This window comes from Hyposmocoma kahamanoa, unplaced genomic scaffold (assembly GCF_003589595.1).
Source record: "Hyposmocoma kahamanoa isolate Upper Pololo Valley unplaced genomic scaffold, ASM358959v1 79, whole genome shotgun sequence".
Lineage (NCBI taxonomy): Eukaryota > Metazoa > Arthropoda > Insecta > Lepidoptera > Cosmopterigidae > Hyposmocoma > Hyposmocoma kahamanoa.
The window spans coordinates 8,311,358-8,334,590 of NW_020653993.1; the positions used below are offsets into that span (position 1 = coordinate 8,311,358).

At 38.8% G+C, this 23,233-nt stretch overlaps 1 protein-coding gene across 1 annotated transcript in view; it reads right to left on the minus strand.

The window, feature by feature from the left end:
* The window catches only part of LOC113233540, a 38,979-nt gene that overhangs the window by 2,743 nt on the left and 13,003 nt on the right, over positions 1-23,233 (minus strand). The window contains exons 8-19 of the mRNA XM_026468662.1: positions 15,291-15,329; positions 13,719-13,805; positions 11,605-11,871; positions 9,753-9,815; positions 9,220-9,261; positions 8,498-8,566; positions 7,571-7,612; positions 6,061-6,093; positions 5,773-5,811; positions 4,294-4,353; positions 3,149-3,319; positions 1,176-1,202 (exon numbers count right to left, since the gene is read on the minus strand). Of these exons, the coding sequence (XP_026324447.1) occupies positions 1,176-1,202; positions 3,149-3,319; positions 4,294-4,353; positions 5,773-5,811; positions 6,061-6,093; positions 7,571-7,612; positions 8,498-8,566; positions 9,220-9,261; positions 9,753-9,815; positions 11,605-11,871; positions 13,719-13,805; positions 15,291-15,329 (939 nt within the window). The remainder of the gene's footprint in view (positions 1-1,175; positions 1,203-3,148; positions 3,320-4,293; positions 4,354-5,772; positions 5,812-6,060; positions 6,094-7,570; positions 7,613-8,497; positions 8,567-9,219; positions 9,262-9,752; positions 9,816-11,604; positions 11,872-13,718; positions 13,806-15,290; positions 15,330-23,233) is intronic.

Below are 23,233 nucleotides of genomic sequence, written 5' to 3' on the forward strand. Positions count from 1 at the left end.
GAAAGTTTTGCTTCACTCATCGAGGTACCTACCTTACAGCTACCAGCCGCTGACTAGAGATGTCACTTCAATAATAGTAATTAAGTTTTACTGAATGTCAGGACGTATCACCATAATGACATTCAATTATTTTTATAAAATTACTCCACTGGTTTGTTATAATTATTAAACAAAGATCCAACACTAAGAAAAAATCACATCGATCCTTCTGGATTCGATCTAACGTTTGGTAGCAAACCGTGCCAGACGCAGTGCTAACTAAGCTACGGAACTTGTTATATTATAGATGTGTAAATACTTAATTCAACTTTGCCAATTTTATTTCTATTATTATTACAATTACGTCCATGTTGCTCCAAATGAATGAAGTTATTTATACATAATTTTATTTAGTAGCACCCCGGTGGAGCAATGGTCGAGAGAGCATAAGTGTGTATTTCACCTCCATCTCACCTGATGAAAATTGATGATGAGGTCGGCGATGGAGCATACACACCCACACCTATCCACTCTCGCCTTGAAAAAGCCCTAATTATAGCATTCAGTGAACAAATCCGCAGGCAGAGAATTCTACTCCAACGCCATACGCCATACAAATGTGGAAGCGTATATACCACATAGCAGGTGTATAGAGCAGCTTTTGGGAAGCTCCGGGACGTCTTCTCGTTTGCAATGCCGCAGTCCTTGAAGACGCGAGCAGTGCGTGTTGCCAGCGATGACCTACGGCTCTGAAACGTGGTCACTTACTATGGGCCTCATAAAAAAGCTCAAAGTCAGTCAACGAGATATGGAGCGAGCTATGCTCGGCATTCTCTACGTGATGGACTCAGAAATGAGGAGATCCGTAGAAGAACGAAAGTCACCGACATAGCTCGAAGGATTAGCAAGTTGAAGTGGCAGTGGGCAGGGCACACAGCTCGTAGAACTGACGGCCGTTGGGGCAGAAAGGTTCTCGAATTGAGACACTAACCGGAAGGGCGTTCAATGGGACGACCCTCTGCTAGATGGACGTATGCCCTGGTAAGGGCGGCGGGTAACAGATGGACACACGTCGCGTCCAATCGGCTGGTCTGGAAATCTTTTGGAGGCCTATATTCAGCAGTGGACGTCTTCCGGCTGATATGACGATAATAATGATGAGTAGGTGTACAAATTACATAATCATCACAACTTACTCTAGCTTGACAACTTTCCTCTGAACACTGAAAATATAAGAGCAATTCATGTTTTACTAATACTCTTACACTTGATTTTAAAGTGAGTTTTGAACACAGTAATGATCTCATTAGACGACAGAAATAGGTATGGTAGCAGTACTTCCCTGGACGATCTCTTCCACAAGGAGCTTTACTAGACATTACTAAATGGAATGTTGATGAAACACATGTTGATGACGCTTAGGTGGCGGTAGAGTGCTCGAAAGGAGCCTCGCCGTACGACGTACAATTCCTTTCTCCCGTGGGTACGTCTAGCGCAGCTTCAGTAACAAATGGCAGGTGCCTTACGCCCATGGTAACCATGATGGCAAGCATCGTTACTATAAGAAGATGACGCTTTCTAAACTTACCTAGTCAGTAGAGCTCGTTGTGAAAGAGTTCGTCCAAGGAAGTGGCAGTAGCCACCTTACCTATTTCTGCTGCCAAGCAATAATGTCAGCATTACGGTTTTGAAGGGTAAGGGTGCTGGTGAAATTACAGGCACGTGAGACTTGTCAACTTATGTGAGTGACGGGCGCAATGGCAGTGTCCATCTTTTTTGCGATGTTAAGCTCTAAGAGGCATTGCAACTGTTATGGACTATTATGTAGCTTATCATCAAGCGCACGACTTGTTCGTCCCGTCATTTGATATTATAAAAAAAAGTCTAATTTACGAGACGACAAATCACAATCCTACAATCTCAAAGGTAGCGATGCAATCGCGCGTTGGTATCGATGCAGTTGCACGCTTGATCGCGTTTGCATCACTACTTAATCGCGCGTGTGTAAAGGTAGACGATTAGCGACAGCATCGCTACTGCAACGCGTTTGTATCGCTGCAGTCGCCGTGTGTAAACCCTTATAGGGCTAGTACGACAGGGGGCGACTTACACGAGAGCGACTTAAAGTGCGGAATCTCTATGCGAGAATAGCAGAACAGAAAAGCAGAGAAGCAATATGAAATCTTGCTATAATACCGAGTCTAGTCGAATCGATATAATCAGCTAGTACGATAGGAACGCAAAACCTACGTGTGTCAATCCGGACATCACAATCTATCTGAGATATCGCACTGCTAATAGAATAGTGTATTAACTCAAAATAGTGTATTAAATCTTTCAGAATAGCTGAAAAACCAGTTCCAGTGAAAGATTATTATAATTTATGTATAGGTTAAAATTTATTAGACGTCTAAACAACCCCTACTTGCTAAGTATATTTAAAAATAAAACTAAAAAATAATTTCATACTCTTGATTAAGGACTGTTTTGTCCAGAAGTAGCTCACAAAACGTTTGTCTCATTCTGGGTTAAGTAGATAAATATTTTAATGGTTTCTTACAATATTCTAACGACAATTTTATTGACGTGTAGAGAAACAAATGTTACGTTCAGAAACAGTATAGTCTTGAATTTCACATATTTTGAGTTACAACACTTTTGTAGTAGCAGTGCGATATGTGCGCAGTAGTCAATCTTTCCCCAGTTTACCTCCATTCTTACTCTGTAAAGGACAGTGCCCATTTCGGAATCGCAAGTGTTGAAATCGCGACCGATTGAAAATTCGTACCACACTGGTATAATTTTTTTTACGATACCGACGGGACGAACAAGTTGTCATGGTGGTTTAGTAAGGCCTATCCATAACAGTTAAAGTACCACTCAATGCTTTAAATCGCAAAAGTTTGTAAGGCACTACCACTGAGCCCGACATCCTGAGACATAATTAAGTTGATAAGTTCCATGTACCTGTGATTTCACCAGCACCCTTCGAAACCAGAACGCACTAATGTTCACATTACCGCTTGGCGGCAAAAATAAGTAAGGTGGCAGTACTTCACTTTCACGAGGTGCCTTAATGCTGCTTAATCTCACTATATCTTCTAAATATCAATGAATATTATTAAACTTTTCAAACCAGGTTGTTATTATTAAACGGGAGGGTACTTACAGATTCCGGATCGCCACTTGCCCCTAACGCCACTTCGAAGGCTAACCAGTCTTTCTTCTCCAGATTCTCGACTCTCACGCTCTTCAACATCGTGCGAATTGGATTGAACGATGTTTTCGGTATGTTGCTATTAGCGGTAGTATGTGTTGCCAGTTCTGGCATTGCACCTTGCTGGTAATTGAAAATTGGTGATTAATTTAACTTGTGTTGTTAGTAAGTCAACAATAGAGTGGAAAAACTCCAATACTGATATTACTTCATCTTTATTTCATAGGAAACGAAACTTTTTCAGGATTTAAATCGCGTATATTTGTTTTTTCAGTCAGCCCTGACCATGGGACCTGTAAAGCGCCCGAAACGTTGGTTTGTTTGAAAAAACAAATATACGCCACTTAAATCTGGAAAAATAGTTTCATTTCCTATATGTAACAATCGCGAAAACCTAAGCACTAGGTTTATTTCATATGTTAACAAATTAAACTTCAAATTGTCACATGGATTAAAATCTGCTACTCATTCGTAAGGCAGATTCCCCTGTAAGAAATGAATAAACTTTAGGAGTCGCTAGTTATTGTAAATAAACATTTATATACATTTATCATTTATAATATTAATTTCAAATATCATAAATCGAAACAACTAAAGATTTATGTCGTCGAAATACACACCATAATATATAATTTGAAACCTGTAAGTTTTTTGTTATAATATAATAACAAGAGACGTGACGAACAAGTCTTTGGTGGTAAGCGACATGCCTATCCATAATAGTTGCAGTGCCATTCAGAACTATAAATCGCAAAGATCTTATCGGCACTGCCACTGCACCTGTCACCCTGGGACATAAGTTGACAATTTCCATATGCCTGTAATTTCACCAGCACCCTTACCCTTCGAATCCGGAACGCAGGCAGAAATATGTAAGGTCGCAGGGCTTCCCTGGACGAACTCTTTCACCTGGAGCTGTACTGCTACTAGTACCACTGCTGGTAGTACAATAAAAATAATTTTGTGACAACCCTACGCTCCGAATGACGTATGGCATTGACACGCCAAACGGGCGGGAGTTGGACTACTTAATACTTGTGTGATTACACTGTGGCATTGACCAATGTAGTTAGTATATTGATGGTAAACATACTTACGCGTAAACCATAAATCACTCTTTTCGGATTGTAATCTGTGATGGGCACGTAAACAGTTCCCTGTTAAAAGGAATGTGTACTTAAATAATCAACGCAGACGTTCTTTCTTAGGTAGCAAGTGGCAATAGGCATTGCATTATCTTAATCTTCGTATTGCTCTTATCCCATCATTTGTGGTAGGCACTCACAAACACATTCATGTCTATCGTAATTCATTCGTTATTCACTTTCTCCTAATAATGTTCTAACAATGTTCTTATGAACCACTAGCCACATATACCAGGAAGGTTTCTTCATAGAGGATTCTCAACAAAGTACTGACAAAACTCAACGATTTACGCGCGCACATTTGTGGACGTTACACTTAGACATTATGACCACAAATTACTTAACAGTTACTACGTAACAGATACATCATTCTTATACAAAATCAAAAACACCTACGCTATAATAGCCTACTAAGTCTGACTTATGACACCAGTAGGGCTGCCACGGCAGAGAGCGACTTGCGCGAGAGCGACATAAAGCGCGAGATCCCTATGCGAGAATAGCATTATCTCGCGCTTTATGTCGCTCTCTCGCCTGTCGTGCTAGCCGTAACGTTTAATTTGAAAAAGGAATAACTTCAATATTTCTATCCATAGCAATTGCAATGCCCCTCGGTGCTTTAAATTGCAAATATCTGAGATCATTGCCACAGCATACGTCACCCTGAGCACCAGCACTCTTACCCTTCAAAACTGGAACGTATTGTAATGCTCACACTACTGCTTCGCGTCAGAAATAAGTAAGGTGGCAATACTTCCCTGAACGATTTCTTTCACAAAGAGCTTCTACTACTACTTAAATCAAATTAGATCATGTGTCTTTTGATGCCGATTGTGTTGCCAGTGATTCATGTGAACATTGTTACCATAATTCAACCATTTTGTTTAGCGTTCCCCTAGATTTTTTTTCCATAAATTACAGAAGTAAAGTAAACGTTTATTTCTCATCACAAACTATAGGTATGACAATAATAGTAATAACTAAACTAATGTAATTTAATTATAGTTTGTGAGGGAGCTGGAATCTAAACTAGGTCGAAACCTGTCATATAGCTTCCAGGCCCCCCACCATTATTAAAATGTGATATGTCCATTATTAAAACAAATTTAGGGAAAATGTCATAATTGTTGTTTCCCACCACCTAGGTAGCAATAGAACAGTCTCCATTCGCATTCCACTTAGGGACTCTTTAAAAAATAGATGCTCACGTGTTCAAGCGCTCGTGCGTTCACTGCATGCGCCTTCAAATGCTATACGCATGATTACTTTATACGTGCGTCTACGCAATGCTTTCGATTATATTTCCAAAAATGGTACAAAGTTTGATTATTTTTGACCGTAATTACCCTGTTACAGTTTTCGATGAGACTCTCTATGAGTACGATTAATTAAAAACGGTAAAGTAATTAAGACTAACTGCTGTTAACTTACATTCACTTCAAACTGCTTATTCTGTCCAGTCATAGGGTCCTGCAAAAACAAAACTTATGACGATCAACTAAACCGTTTAAAATGCAAATGTGTAAATTTATCCACTCTACGCATCTCTGCGCTTCCTTCTAAAAACGGTCCCGTCCTAATTCGAAGCATCATGTTTTCAAATATTTGGAATGCGATGCCGTTTATTGTATACATACATTACCTTATTGTTCTTGAACAACATAATGTCTGAACATTGCATATTATATTAAATTATTATTAATTGAAAGGATTGCGTACCGTAACCTTCGCTAAGCCATCTGAAGTGTCATTCTGAAAAAAATAAACAATAAAAATTATGGATCAATAATTCACGAGCATCAAATAGCTGTTTTTGTAACTAATTTGTTTTACATTGACGAGCTGCAATTTATCAATACTACTCTAATTTCTAATGATAATAAACAAATCAACTAGATGGCGCTTATTGCATACATTTTTATTGATACTGCCGGCAATTTTTTTGTTTATGATTAGCGCCATCTATCCATGTTAGCAAGCGTGTAACACACAATGACATCTATGGATACGCAATATTTATTAATGTTCAGAAAATAATTCTATGTCATGATCAATATTTGAATAATATTACAAAGAAAAATAACACATATTTCATGTTAAAATTGTTTTATATAAAAAGCCGTGGTTTACTTTGGCGTTACTTTACACCACTATAGTACCATACGGGACTGTAGTGGTGTAAAGTAACGCCTCACCCTGGAAAGGATGCCAAGCTTTCTTGCTGCATTTTTGGCCATGGATTCAATATATCCGCCGAAGTTCAAATTGGACGACAGGCCCAGTCCAAGCAGCTGAAGACAGTCGGCTATCGGTATGGCCCTGACCCTTGCACTGGTCAAGTACCTATCTACAACTGTGCTGTCATCAGCATACGCAAAGGTACCTGAAATTAACATATCATTGATATGCAGCAAAAAAGGAGTTGCAGACACTACGGAACCCTGAGGAACTCCATCGCTATAAGTTCGGAAGAATAGCCTTCTAAGACTACACGAATCGAACGTTCACTCAAGAAATCCGAGATCCAATTGCAAAGGTCAGTGGGAAGTTCATAAGAGGGAAGCTTACTTAAAAGTCTTGCGTGTCAGGCCCTGTCAAAGGCTTTAGAAATGTCCAAAGACACTGCAAGTGCTTCGCCTTGCTTTTCTATAGCCTTGCTCTGTATGTGACAGGCACATCCAAGAAGATCCCCAGTAGATCGCCCTTGTCGTAATCCATACTGGCGATCACTGAGGAGGTCGTTGTCTTCAAGGTACGACAGGAGACGGTTATTGAGTACACGTTCCATAGTCTTGCACAGTATGGAAGTGACTGAGATAGGTCTGTAGTTGACAGGGTCAGCTCTGCTTCCTTTTTTAGGCACATGTTGCACGTTTGCAAGCTTCCACGACCTGAGAACTACACCACTCTCAAGTGAAAGGCGGTAAAGGACTGTGTGGGGCTAATTTAACGAACAAAAAATACCATTACAGTGCTTCTAGAAGTCTTTTATATGAAGGCGCCATAAGTGGGTTTAAAGTCGTTAAAACTGAAAAATCTTTAAAAACTACGAGCATTGCAAGTCCATTATCATAAAACTGACGAGGTTCTCAACATTACTCTTTCACTTAGGCTGCTCACTCACTGCTTTTATTTGGGCTGTTGGTACAAAGCTCCTTTTATGTATTACTTGTAGACGACGTAGACATATTAAACAAAACTATTTACAATGACAAAACAACATACGAACCGAATCGACTTTAACCCAACGTATTGGTGCTCCAAAATCATCCTGAAATAGTAAGTAGTAGTAAAGAAATTTATGATGCATTTATAGACGTCAACGTTGCTATTTAAAATAAATTTAAAAGTCTACGTTGTTTTAGAAAACAATCGCATGATTTCTGCCATCCTTATCATAACTAACGTAATCGACATTTTTAGCTAAATTAAAATATTTACACATCTAGAACTAGCGAAATGGGATTTACCATCCCTTGCAACTGTTTTTTTTATATCTTATTTAATTCCAGTTTTACTATTGAGCAAAATTAACATAATTTACGTTTGTCAAATAAAAATAACTATAGGTGCCAATATCCCATTCATTTTAATAGCAGTAGAGCTCCTTGTGAAAGTGTTTGTCCAGGGAAGTACTGCCACCTTACCTATTTTATTATTGTGTCAACATTATTGTGTTCCAGAAGACTAAGAGTGCTAGTGAAATTATAGGCACATGGGATATGTCAACTTATGTCTCAGGGTTGCGATTTAAAGCTCTGAGTGGCACTGCCACTGTTATGGATAAACGTGTAGCTTCAAATAAAAAATCTCAAAAGGTACAAAAACGCAAATCGATGCATTCAGGAGATGGAAAAACTTCCTATTTACTTTAAATTTCTTATCAAGGGAATTAATTTGGGCATTACCTTAAGAATAGATAAAAGCTAGTGTGTGAATGTGAAGGAAATATGATGTGAAATCAGCCTGCAAAATTTGTATGTACAATCCATTTTTTTGCATTTCAGTAACTTTGTCTTTTATTATACGAGTATGAGAAAATAAAGCGACAAAATGGGTTAGGTAAGGGCAAACCTGTCCAAGAGTCTATGATGATTTCATACGCCTATTGTATGTACACACATTTGGTAAAGGGGAAATACGCTGCGTTACTTACTTCATGGGGTATTTGAACTTGCTTCACTTCTTGCGGAGTATATGTGGGTTCGAAGACGTCGTTGTGGTGCTTAATAAAAAAAAAGTTAAAAGAGTTAGGTCACAAATTCGCAACGGCGTGTACAATTGTGCGCGTTTTAAAAACGTGTTTAAAAATGGTATAATATTATTTCATCCTCTAAGGTAACCTCTGTTGTAAATGTGCTCTTTATTAAATAAACGATTTTTTTACGTTTGATATTTATATTAACTGTTCCGTCTATATTAATAGACCTACGGATAAATTATAACTGCATTCAAGGTAACACTATCAATATGTTTAAGCATACCAAATTAATATTTGACAGTCAAAAATAATATTTGATTCTCTTTTTCCATGTAGGTTAGGTTAGGTTGGTTAGCATATTGTTATGAAAAAGCAGCACCAATGCCGCGGCAGCGGCCGGCGACTGCCAGAAGCGAATTTGCTTGCGTTTCTGAACATGATTTTAAGGTTTTTAATGCTTATTTGTCTTAGTTTTGAAGCTCTACAAGAAACTATCAAAGTTAATTTATTTATTCCAAATCAAACATTACCTCAGAACAGATTAAAATTACATTGATTTAATTTATTTTATGTCTCAGAGAAAAAGGATCAATCATTAAAAAAGATGACGCTTTACATTTTTTGCCTGCTGTTCGATCGTTTAAATAGATGCCTTTAAAATTATAAGTCGAACTTACTGTCTGTCTGTCCCATGAACCTCTTAAATCTGATAAAACTGACTGAAATGTTAAAAAAAATATTTATTATTCAGTGACAATCAGTTTCTGGATTTTCGATAGACAAACACAACACACACACACAAACAACACACTGTAACAGCGACCCTACTCTCGAAACATGAAATCCGTAATTAAGGATGTTTTCCTATGGATGACCTGCGAAACTACTCTCGAAGTCCGTCAACGAAAAGAATCCGAGGCGGCCAGTTGGTATTTAGCAGAGCCATCCCATAAGTGTCTGAGTGTAAGTGTATTGTCATTTATTGGTGATGAACAATTACATCATAAGAAAGATTCAAACCAGTCTTCGAAGATATGATATCACCAAGTTAATAGGCTGCCACAATGCTTCAATTACCGATTAATTTTAGGAGTTACGTGTGAGTAACATCGATTCTCGAAATCTGATCGTTTCCATAATTGATTCGTAAAATTTGAATTGTGACATTCAAGTTAAGCTAAATTTTACGAAGAAAGATTAAAAGAATTACATCAGGAGCTAATTCTTGCATCTTTTTAAGTTGTGCTCTCGCTTCTTCCATTGACGCATCTTCCTAAAAAAAAATAATAAAATGTCTAAATGGGATTTTTAACAAAAATTATAGTGAAGAATTTTTACTATCAAATCTAGTAACGCATTTTTTTTCACAATTGATTCAAAGTACCGGCACGCTATGATGGCCGTTTTGAAAAATTAGAATATTGATGTGAAAACTCAATTCATTATCGAAAAAAATATAACCAAATGCGAGTCGCATCTATAAGTTTTTGTTTTTATTTATAACTAGTACAGTAAGGGGTAGCTGATTAAAAAGTTTTAATATAATCTCAGTGCAGAGTATTAAAAAAACCGACCTCAAAAGTACGTGGAATTACGTCTATTTGCTAAGTTTTATTAAAATATCCCCTTGTTCGCCACTATACAGGACTTGACACTGGAGATAAAAATAATCGGTTCTCACTACTCAAAGTATATTGAGAGAAAACGCCTTGAATTGGAGAAATAGCAAAATCAACCATTAAAATAATTGCTCCTAAATTAAAGTTAGGCGCTATTTATAAAAATGAACCTTCATGTGTGAACAGCCACCCCTAAAGGTGATTGATTTTCTTAAAAATGAAATGGGACCACTATGGAAGTACCCCCTTTCCAACAAAAAAAGAGCCTGAAAATCGGTTCACAAATACCGGAGTTATCGCGTAACATACATACAAAAAAAAAGAACATACAGTCGAATTGAGAACCTCCTCCTTTTTTAAGTCGGTTAAAAACGAAAATAAAAACGTGTCCAGCGATCCCGTAAGTGACGATCGTATTAGATTTCATTTGTAAAGATTTCGAATTTCGAGAAACAAATGCCGAGTTGTGTCGTAAAATTATACATTAATTTTACAGCACGTCATAATTGAGAATAATGTACAGTAATTAGCTCCGTCAACGTAGGAAATATTACGAAACTTACAAACGAAGCGGACAAATGTCAAAACGGCCATCATAGCGACCAGTACCATAGGAATTGTTTTATGACAAGCAATACCTTGTTTTGTACAAAATGAAATAACCTTCAAACTTATTACATAGTTTGACTCGAGCAAAGATTATAATGTAATATTAGGTTTATTAAATGTCACGATGCTGTGCTACCGTGGTATTCAATTATTTTTGGAAAGTTACTCCACTAGTTTGTTATCACTCATAGATTTCTCACTGATGGTCCTCGGCAAAAAAAGTCGTTAAAACCAAAAGAACTGCAACAAGCACGTAGAGAGAAAGTCGTAAGGTTCGCTGGTTCGTCTGTAAGGTCATTGGTTCGATTACAGCCAGATCGAGGGGAACCTATCACAAAGTCGAAAATTTTTTGTCCGAAATAACGTTCGGTCGAATTTTCATAACACCGAAAACCGAATTATAACGAAACATTTGTACTTTCAGAATATTTTGAATTTTTATCGCAACTACATGATTACGTTCGGTTAGGTCAGGTTAAGGATAAACCAGATCGAAGAATTCTTTCTCTGTGTTCCATCTTTGTATTAACAATTAAAGATTATGTATTTGACTCAACTTGTTTATCGTAATTTTATAGACTACATTGAAAATAAAGTAATTTTTCAAAATCACATATATTTGTTTTTTCAAAGAAATTTAACTTTCGGACTCTTTACAAGTCCCATGGTGACAAAGATGGTAAAGTCGTCTACCAGTTATGGCTAATATTATGATAAAGAAAAATTGTTTCATAACCAAAATCACAAATCACAAAAGTCTAGAAACTCAAACTATAGAGTATTAGGTATGGGCTACATTATTAGTTTTGCGAAATTGCAATGAATGGACACTACCTTAGCCTGTTCTTCTACATGTACTTTTTCTTTTTCCTGTATCTGCTGCCGTAGTGCGTCTGGTCGGTGTTCATATCGATGTGCCATACTCTGTTGTGCCATACTCTCCTGTGCCATGATCTGCTGCGCCTTACTTTGTTGTGCCATACCCTGTTGTGCCACACGCTGCTGGGCCATACGCTGCTGCGCCATTCTTTGCGCCAGTTGATGTTTCTGTAGTAAGGGAAGAGGCACTTCCTTCCTATCTGCTTCAGGTGGTAATGGAGACTGGAAAATTAAAGTACCACATCATAATATATCTGTTAAGTACAATCAGTCGAAATTTAAAGAAGACACGGCGAAAATGTTTATTCGTTACGCTCATTTATAAGGGTTGCTTGGAAAAATAAAAATAAATCTTTTAAAGAATGTTGGTAAACCATCCAAGGTATTGACGAAGGGGATGACGATGCTGAGTCTTTAGAAGCTGCTGAAGGAAAATATCTTCATACTTTATCGCTTTCTGACACGCCCACAGCATAAAAGTTTCAAGAAAATATAAATTCAATTTGTTAACTTGTGAAAGACCTTATTTTTATGACACCAAGTGACGAATGCCACTTAGTTTGACCAATACCGTGCCCGTCACCCGTCACCCTAAGGCTGCTGATAGATTGACTGTATGTTTGCAGTTAAAGCGTGTGTCGTGATCAACTTCATGTAGCTGAGACCACAACTGCAAGAAGGTGATAATGATTTCACGCATTAACCAGATGCAGTTGAGGTCTCGGATAACGATTTCACGCATTAACTTCATGCAGTTAAAACTTGAAACCGACTTAATGCAGCCGAGATCGACTGCATAAGTAAAGTTGTTATCAGCTTCATGCAGTCGATGTCTCGGCTCCGACGATCAGTTAGCAGCCTAAGACATATCATTAAGTTGAGTAATTTCACCAGCACTCTTATCCTTCAAAACCGGAACACCGTAATGCTCACATTACCGCTTGGTGGCAGAAATTGATAAGGTGGCAGTGCTTCCCTCGACTAACTCTACAAAGAGCCTTACTGCCACTCTAACGGCCGTCCTTTCAAAAGATTGGAAATTAATCCTCAGTTGCTTGTTATTCATAGGTAGGTATATTTTACTGAGGCAGGAGAATGATGCATCATGTTCATTTTAATTGACAGAAAAAGGAACCGCACTCTGGACGGTTACAATATGAACTTAGTAGCGCCATCTAGCAAACCTTAGCGTGCACTGCTATGACGAAATCTATACCTCGACAAGCTATTTTTTTGTAGTTATATAATGATCTACCAGATTTCGCTACCGACACAATTTAAAGAAAACTTAGTCAACAAATATGCAAGGCTAAAAAGGTATACAAACTCGCTTCTTATAAAAGCGTTCGTCCAGAGAAACACTGCCACTTTACCTATTTGTACCGCCAAAGAGTAATAATGTGAGTTAATTATGCAGTCCAGTTTTAAGAGGTAAGAAGGATGCCAGTGAAAGTGCAAACACATGAGACTTGTAAATGTTTAGTCTCAGAGTGAATGAGAGGTACAGTGGCAATGCACTTTTTTGATTGTTTTGGATTGCAATGACCAATATTATTTTCTTTGGCGTATAGGAAAACACTAGGCAAAATTCGTATGTTTCGCGTCAAACTTGCTCAATGCTCGGCATTAGACTCGTATACGGAGTTCCGAACGTTTAAGATCCGATGACGGATGAAAGTGCAGGATGCTGGAACTCAAATGGAATTAGGCGGGTCGCATAGCAAGGTGGGGCCATGACAGATGGAGAAAGAAGTCGACTGATTGGTGGCTGAGGATGGGCAGAAGAAACTTCAGGCGCCCAATTGCAAGGTGGGTCGACAACATAGCACGCGTCGCGGGGTGTCAATGGAAGCGGCTAGCACAGGACCGTGGTGGATGGCACAAACTTCGGGAGCCCTATACCCAGCAGTGGATGACATCAGGATGTGGATGAACTTACATGCAAAGAAGAAGAGCGTGTTTTAATTGTCGTTGTTGAGCGAAACGTTACCCGCATTTTTTTGTACTCTGTCCATCTCGAGTACCAGGAGCGCATAGATTCACAAAAGTAAATACCTAAGTACACTTACGTACTGCCCGGTTCGTCCAATTCCCCTCATTGGTCTCTGAGGTAGCTCATAATATGGCTCCGGTTTCTGATTTTCGCGTTGTTCATACTGTAATATTAATTAGAGATTAACTTACCTTTGAACCCGGAAATGATCGCTTTACTATTGATTTTGGTGTCAATGTTCATTTTATCTATAGAGAAAACATCGCATCCTTAGTGTATAAATAAGGTCACGTTTGCAAAATGACAACTTTTGAGGGGAGAGGTTTAAGATTCTACGAACGAAATTAATCGATACCATTTTTATGCTCAAACTTTTTTATTATTATGTAGGCAACAAACAAGCATACGGTCCGCCCGATGGAAAGTGGTCACCGTCACCTCTGAACGCCTGTAACACCAGGTGCAGTGTGTCACGAACGCGTTGCCAACCCTTCAGGACCCCTCTGAAACCCCTTTTGAAGAATTCCATGCTGTATTCCTGTGGAAAAACCCCGACAGGGAGTGCATTCCACAACCTAATTGTACGTTGGAGGAAGCTTCTTTCAAACCGTACAGCACGAGATCGATTCGGTTCCCAGAGAGTGAGGATGGACTTTCCTGCCGGTGGCGAGTGGTGCGATGATACAATATTGCTGTTGGCATCATGCCAAACAGTTCTTCAAAATATTGGCCATTGTACAGGCGATAGAACATACAAAGGGAGGCAAAGTCTCTCCTCGAAAACAGTGGTTCAATATCGTCTGTAAGCACAAGATCGTCAACAATTCTCATAGCACGTATTTGAACCGCGTCAAAAGGTCCAAGCTGGCATCCGGGAGCCCCCGTCAAAAATGACAGCAGCGTTAAGTAGCAGGCTGTCTGTAGAGCACACTGAGCTTTTTGGACGGATTTAGTTCTGTATGAAAAGTACCAAGAATTCATAAATTTCAGGACGTGCAGCAAAACATATGTTTGCGACCTGTTTTTTTATGTGTATTTATTGCTATACCAGGGGTGTAATGTTCTTTGAAATTTCATAACCTACCGTGCTTTTAAAAATATAAATAATAAGTATTAGACAACATCACGTACATTGCTCCGATTCCAAAGTAAGTAACTTGAGCACTTGTGTTGTGGAAATCGGAAACACCGACGGTACTATAAACACCCACACGCAATATAGAAAAGTTAGTTCTCTACACTGACCCGGCTAGGGGACCGAATGCGAAACATCAGAGATGACGGCTCCTTGAAAACCGGTGTGCAAGCCACTCGACCACAGAGACAGTCATTTAAAATATATGATAGGTCAAAATCATCTGATATCAAAGTTTTTTTTTACTTTATATTTTCTAATGCTATTAAAAGTCAAATCTGCATTATGAATGCAGATTTAACTTTTGCTATAAAAAAAAATCATTAATTTCAATTGGTTACAATAAATCCCAAATATAATAACAAAGATATCCCAAATAAAATAATGACGAAAATTGACAAGTTCAACTCAACACAGTGGGAAAGTTTTTGTTTGTTTTTAATATAATTATCGCGTCATTCACATTTTAATTAATAATAAATTATGAAAAACATTAATTATAATAATTCTTACTCTGTCTCCATTGACTTCATCGAAATTATCCATTCTATGCTGTAAAATTTAACAAAAAAACAATCTAACTAACTTTTGTTAGTTCTCTACTCTCTCAGAGATGGCGACACGATGAAAATCGGTGTGCAAGCCACAAGACCACAGAACAATCTACTCCACCGACTTAATTTATATTTACCGAAAAATATTTATAGTAATAGCGATTTTATGCAATACATTTCTTATGCTTGGTGCTTGCCAAACTATTTATTCATCATACGGAAATATTATTATGAGAACCATCATATTCTGAAAAAAAAACTTGTAAAATATATTGAAAAAAAGTCTTAAAATGGCTTAATTTAACACTAATAATAATATTTTAGTTATTGTCGTCACAATTACGAACCGTATAATTATGTACGTTAATTATGAAAACATTCAAACATTTAATTAATTAAATTAACTTAATTATACGGAGTGTAATTATGTTGACAGTAACCGTTTTCAAATGTACTGTCATAAAATCCACATTACTCCACAAGGTAACCACGTAGCCATCACGCAATTTGAAAATACAATTTGAAAGAATATTCACGGATTTAGTATTATTATATATATAATATAGATTTAATATTATTTTAAACTCTCGCCTCTCCCAAGGCCTAAAAAGATTAATTTTGAATTTTTAAATGGCAGAGGCGGTATTTCCCCTCCGGAGCCTGCATTGCACGGCCTCACTCGTCTGGGGGGCGGGTCGGAGGACAACCGACTCGCCCCTCCGTTGGCGCGGGAGCCCTGGCGTAAGCTAGGGCAGCCGGGCGGCGTCGTGGTGAATGTTCACTGATCCCACGGCGCCGACTCAACCGGCAAGAGGGAAACCCGGGGGGGTTTTAGTGGGGTAGGCCCTCCAGTCTGGAGGGAGAGTCCCCACATAACCCCTGAGTCTCCCTGGGCTCAGGGGTATCCATAAAGATTTCCCCCCGTCAAAAAAAAAAAAAAAAGGGGCGGTATTTCCCGGCAATGGCATAGTCGGCCGGGAACAGGGACTCAGGTCGCCTTCAGCATTTGTGCTGGAAGCGACACGCCACAGAAATAGTGAGTTGAAAAACAACTTTGTAAAACTTCTGATATTCATACTAATTGTCCAAGGATGCTGAGTGAGAATTTTGGAAAAATCACAAATTCTCATTTAACTGAATTTAAGAAATCCTTTTTCCGTTTCGATTTTTTTTTAATTCTATAAATTTCACAAACGAGGCGTGCTGAGTACAAACCATAATTTCGGCGATTAGAAAATGTAAGAAGTTATCGTTATACGTAAACAATGGCCAACGGCTTATATGTGAAGTACACAAATAGTTTTGAAATAGAGTGACCAAATTTTCGTACCTACTGCAAAGAACAGGAAATAAGCAAGAGTTCACATGTATTATTATAATTATAAGTATCATATTCCGTTAAGGTACTGCAAGGTTTATCAATTTGAAAGGGGATCTTATGATTACTTACATTGCAAAAGGAAACTTGCTTATTTTACTTACAAAAATTACGACAATTGGAAATTACATCTCCGTTTTTTAACACGTTCATTGCCAAGCTAAAAATTGGAATTTCATTTGATGCCCAAATTTTTATGTTTTAGTTTTAATTGTGCACAAAATAAGTAAGTATATTATTTATATATACTTTTACTATTATTATTTTAGGAGTTATATAGTTAAATATTTATCACGCGATATGGTATGATTGCATTCGTTATTGCCCATATGGCCAGAAATGCGATATCGCGTGACGAGACCAACATGTCATGCGCTTGGTGGTAAGCGACACGCCTGTCCATAACAATTGCTGTACCACTCACAGTTTTAAATCGCAATAATCAGAGGGGCACTGTCACTGCGCCTGTGCTTGTAATTCCACCTGCACCCTTATCCTTCAATACCGGAACGAAGTAATGCTCACATTATTGCATGGCAGCAGATATAAGTAAGGTGACGGTACTTCCCTGGACGAACTCTTTTGCAAGGAAGTCTATTGCTACAACATTTTGGACAAATTACCGCAAAATCCAACCCAGTCCATTTTCAAAAAGCGAATTCCATTTGTATTTTGAAAGGACATAATCCTTGAAAGCTCAAAACAAATTTGTTTTTAAATAAAATAATAAGAAATATATTTTTTGAGATATTTTTTGTGCAATAAGTCCACTAGTTTTCTTACGATTATGATTACAAACATCGAACACACACACACAGAGAAAAATTTCGTCGACCCGGTGGGCCTTGAACCCACGTCCATGCTGCACCGTAGCATTGCTCTTACCAACTGAGCCAGTTACCGAGAAATTCTCCTGTGTGTTTTTATTACAATCTTTGTACTGACTTTTCGGCATTCGTCGCCGCTAGTGACATCTTGTGAGAGATTTTTGAGTAACATTCTCACCGCAGCCGACACCTTTACAAGTATCACAATTGACAAGTACTACTGACAAGTACTTCACACCGGGACAGTTGCTTCAGCTGTACCAAGCACAAGTCCGGTCGTGTATGGAGTACTGCTGCCATTTATGGGATGGCTCTGCTAAATACCAACTGATCACCTTGGATTCAACAGACAAGCGTACTAAGAGGCTTATAGGTGACTCGGAATTTGTAGAGGCGAAGCTGCAGAGCCTTGAACACCGCCGTAGAGTTGCCAGCTTATCGGTATTCTCCAAGATATATCACGGAGAGTGTGCGATGGAATTGCATAATTTGATTCCGCCTTACCCTTTCCATCATCGGGTAACTAGACGTGGACTGGGGTTCCACCCCTATGGTGTGGATGTTCCCCGGATTCTCACGAAGTGTTTCGCTTCCACATTTGTATGGCGAGCGGCTAGGGAGTGGAATTCCTTGCCTGCAGACTTATTCCCCGAATGCTATAACTTGGGCCTTTTCAATGCGAGAGTGAATAGATATTATTTAGGTGTGCATGCTACATCCTCGACCTCATCGGCACTTTCCATCAGGTGAGATGGAGGTCAAATGTGCACTTATTTTTTATAAAAAAAAACTGACGCAGATGTCACTTTTCGATCAAATGTATTTATTGATGTTTTTTTTTGTTAAATAACTCCACTAGTTTTGTTATGATGATGAATACAAACATCGAACACACAAAAAAATCACTAGAATTTCGACGACTCGGTAACTGGACCAGTGGCTCAGATGGTTAGAGCAATGCTACGGTGCAGCAAGGACGTGGGTTCAAGTCCCACCGGGTCGACGAAAAAGAAATTATGTATGTTCGATCTTTGTATTCACAATCATATTAAATAATTGCTATAGTCTAGCTTGACACTTATAACTTTGGATCATTCTTATTACAAGTGGCGTAAAGTAGATATTAAATCATAAAAGTCAAGATTAAAGTTAAACTGCCTCTGTGGCCTAACGGTTACCATGCCGGACTGCCACGCAGAGGTCCCAGGTTCGATTCCCGGGCCGGTAGAAATAGTTGTATGGCCTACAATTATTTCTCTCGTGAGTTTGGATGTAATTTGTGGTTGTCTATGTGTGTGTCCATGGCACCCGCGACACAGGGTTTCCCTAGTGCGGGGCTATGTTGAGTGTGTGCGTTATTTATTATTATTATTTATTATTATTATTAAAGTGCTCATAACTCTGTAGCAAAACAAATACACGAACAAACATGCGAACAAGTCGTACACCTGATAGTAAGTTACACGCCTGTCCATAACAATTGCAGTGCCACTCAGAGCTTTAAACCGGAAAGATCTGAGGGGTACTGCCACTGCGTCAGTCCCTTTGATACATTAGTTGACAAGTCTCATGTGCCTGTAATTTCACCAGCACCCTTATCCTTCAAAACCGGAACACAATAATGCTGACATTACTGCTTAGCAGCAGAAATAGGTAACGTAGCAGTACTTAGGGACGTAAAGCTTGTGAAAGACTTCGTTCTCCTAGACGAACTAGCTCTACGGCTGCTGAAACTTTAAAGTAATAAACGCACTTTTGACTTATGGTCGCATGGGACTTTATTATTCAAGGGTACCAATTAAGAGTTTAATTTAAAGCCGCCCTTCGTACCTACCTAATACAACCATTAAGATGAGTCCACTGATATGGGCATTAGTATATTGTTTAATAGTAATACGTAAGTCATTAACAGAACAAATGACTAGCTAATCGATCGTATGAATCATCAAGACACGTCACGACACAATTCAAACTCACAAGGAACTCTACTGCGTGTAAACTATTTCATTTACAGATATGTTAATATGAACAAAAATAAGTTGATTTTGTTTTCTCTTCATGTATTTAGACTAAAGCTGAACAAACTACTACTACAAAACAAAAAACCAAAGAAGTGGAATAGAACTGGCGAAATACCGCTTGTTCTGTTATTTTATCTTAGACTATGGATTTTATACCAATCATTTTTGTTATAAAGATTGCAAGACTTTTAGGCCAATTTAACCAATCAGGAGGCAGCATAGCATTTAAGTAGCGTTTAAAAGGTCCTTTTTTTAAACTCATTATAGTTCAAGGATTTTTTTACACAAAAAGAAACAGAAGTCCCAATTTTGGTCCAGAAAACCTTTATGTAAGTAACACCTTTTCCGCCCAGAAAACGACATTATTATTACTTGCTTTTATTATTACTGTTGAGTGTCGACAGAGTGTGAAAGCATTTTGTACGTTTAGTATTCTGCTAAAAGTTAAGAGTCGTCAGTGGCTAGCCGTCGCGCTACTTTTCGCTGCCTTTACATTTTTTTGGTATTCTGCTCTTTAATGGCGAGTCGATGGCGCGTTATTGGCGTAATCTACTAATTATTTGACACAATAATTGTAACTTTTTACAAAAAACCTATTTGCCTTTTTTCATTGAAATTGGTTACCAGAAAATGCGTGAAACCGGACTCGTTCCCTAGTTTGCCACACTTAGAAGTGGAATAATTCCGTCAAATTTAAATGGTACCGATATTGAGGTCCTCCGTTTTTTGAAGTCAGTTAATTTGAATACTAAATTGCTGCTTAAAAGGCATAACAATTCAGTTAGGCATAGTAATTTCCATAGTATTTTTAGTAAGGCAATATCGATCGTTAGTGTTTGAATGAATTCATGCTATCACTACCTTTCCACTAACATTATGTTAAGATGCAACTGCCATTCTAACTAGAGTTTTAGTAGGATAACAAATACTATCATAATTGTAATAAAATCTCAGTTACAATGATCAGTAATTTTAATAAAATTAGCAGAATTGGGGGCGCTGTAGAACTGAAACATTTTATTAATTGAGTGTCAGTTTTGGGTTTTACAAGTTTTAATTAAATCTTCGTCTAACAAGAAAAGTTACATAAGTACTAAAAATTCTCCATAGCACTCTAATCTACTACCATAAATTTTACGACACTATTTAGAATTTTCTAACTGAAATATTCGCATTTTCAAAGCCAAAAAACTTCAATGTAACATTGTTATTGACACGTAAATGAACACTTTAAGACATTGACTTACGAATAAATGGACGACCGGTCTAATACAAAAACCACGAAAAAAATGTCCCAAGTCAACCTATTCGAAATTTAAATTGTAATGTCATCGCAGTATCGCGCTGTCAGTAGAACAAATGAAGACTAAAGCGGAGTTTGGCGCTCTGTATACGATTTTAGCGCCTTACAAGTGCGGACACTTTTTAGCGCGGACCCGACGTCCATATAATCGTAAGTCAATGCTTTAAGAGTTCATACTACCTCAAATGACTTTAGTTGATTCCGAATAGCAGTGAAAGTGTTGAATCTTACAGAAATATACTGAAAAATTGAGTATGTACACTGATTAGTATACGGTGTGAAGACACGATTCCTAAAAATTTACATGATAGAAAAAAAAACATATACTTAACTCCAAATTTTACAAATAAGGGCGCGTTCCCACTATGTCGTGACGACAGATTGTCGTGCAGTTTACAGTGTCGTGTCTTGTATATTTAAATGAAGTTGTTCACATATAGCACGACACGATTAACTGTCGTTCACGATTTTTCATCGTTACAACGACAAACTGTCGTCACCGTGGGAACAGACAGTAGTATCGAGTCTCTTAATAGGATTTCTTATTTTTTAAATAAGTTTAAATTATTAATGCTCTCTTACTACATGGACACTAAAAATTGCTAGTACCTACAAAACACAAGGTAACATATTTGTTATTCACTATTTTCACAACCAAGCTCATTCTTCGATCGAGTGTGGAACAATCAACAAACCCTGATGGGAAAAGGACTGCATGAAAAGAATATTCAACACAAGCGCTGCTGATTGCCATGAGTTATATAATAATATATGAAATGATAATAATTCATTTATTTCAAGTAACATTGACTCATATAATTCGTTTATCTATACACATATCATAAACCCTCTATGATGTGTTCAAAACCTGTCCCCAAGTGCAACCTATCCCCAAGAAAGGAGATCGGTCTGATCCGACAAACTATCGCCCAATAGCTGTCACTTCAGTGCTCTGCAAAGTGATGGAGCGGATTCTAAATATCCAGATAATCCGGCACCTGGAACGTCACTCCATTCTTAATGATCGGCAGTATGGGTTTCGGCCGAACCGATCAACGGGTGACGTTCTAGCGTATCTAATGCATCTCTGGGGTGAAGCTATCGACAAACAGGGCGAAACCTTAGCGATAAGTCTGGATATTGCTAAGGCCTTTGATCGGGTCTGGCACCGTGGTCTCCTCTCCAAGCTTCCGGCATATGATCTTCCCGGCCGCCTTTGTGAGTGGATCTCCGGCTTTCTGCGCGAGCGAAGATTGCGTGTCCTTGTTGACGGAGGCACTTCGCGGCTCGTGACAGTTAATGCTGGGGTGCCACAGGGCTCAGTGCTGTCGCCCACGCTGTTCCTTCTGCATATCAATGACTTGTTGCCTTTTGGCAACATTCATTGCTATGCAGATGATAGCACAGTGCACGGTTGCTATTATAAGCAATCGTCAAGCACCCGGGAGGACCCTGAGAGAAACCGGGAAAAACTTGTCGCTGAGCTCAACCATGTTTTGGAGCATATATCGTCGTGGGGCTCCCGAAACTTGGTTGAGTTCAACGCCAAGAAAACCCAGGTATGCGCGTTCAGCTCCAAAAAATCCCCATTCCTTCCACTTCCCCATCTTCAGGGTACAACGCTGACGCTGCGGGACAGGCTCAGTCTGCTGGGGATGAGCATCCGGAAGGACATGAGCAACAAAGATTACATCGAGAGCGTCATCTGTACCGCGTCGCGCAAGCTTGGCATCCTGAACAAGGTGCACCGATTTTTTACTCCAGAGCTGCGATACCTGTTGTATAAAGCTCAGGTCCGAAGCAGCATGGAGTACTGTTCGCACCTTTGGGACGGCTCTGCCAAGTACTTGCTCGATGCCCTAGATGGACTGCAGCGCTACGCCTTCCGTGTTGTCAACGATCCTCATGTAACTGAGCATGCGGAGTCGTTACAGCTTCGCAGAGATATAGCGTCTCTTAGCGTATTCTATCGTCTGTACCACGGTGAGTGCTCTGAAGAGTTATTCAACCTTGTCCCTTCCTCTCCTTTCCATCAGCGGACCACCCGTGCCGGACTGCGTTGCCACAGTTGGACGGTCAGTTCAATACCGTCCCGCACTAAAAAGTTTGGCAATTCGTTTTTATGCCGAACCATCAAATTGTGGAACCAACTCCCGGCGCATGTATTCCCTCCCCTCTATAACATCGGGTCCTTCAAACGTAGTGTGAAGAAGCATTTGGCCAGACCGGCAAAATGATAGTGACGGAGTGAAGATATTTGTGTTTTCCATCCGTTACTCTCATCTCTGGACTGTATTCGCACTTTCCATCAGGCGCGGTGCAGTCATTTTGCCGAGTCACAATAAAAAAAAAAAAAAAAAAAAAAAAAAAAAA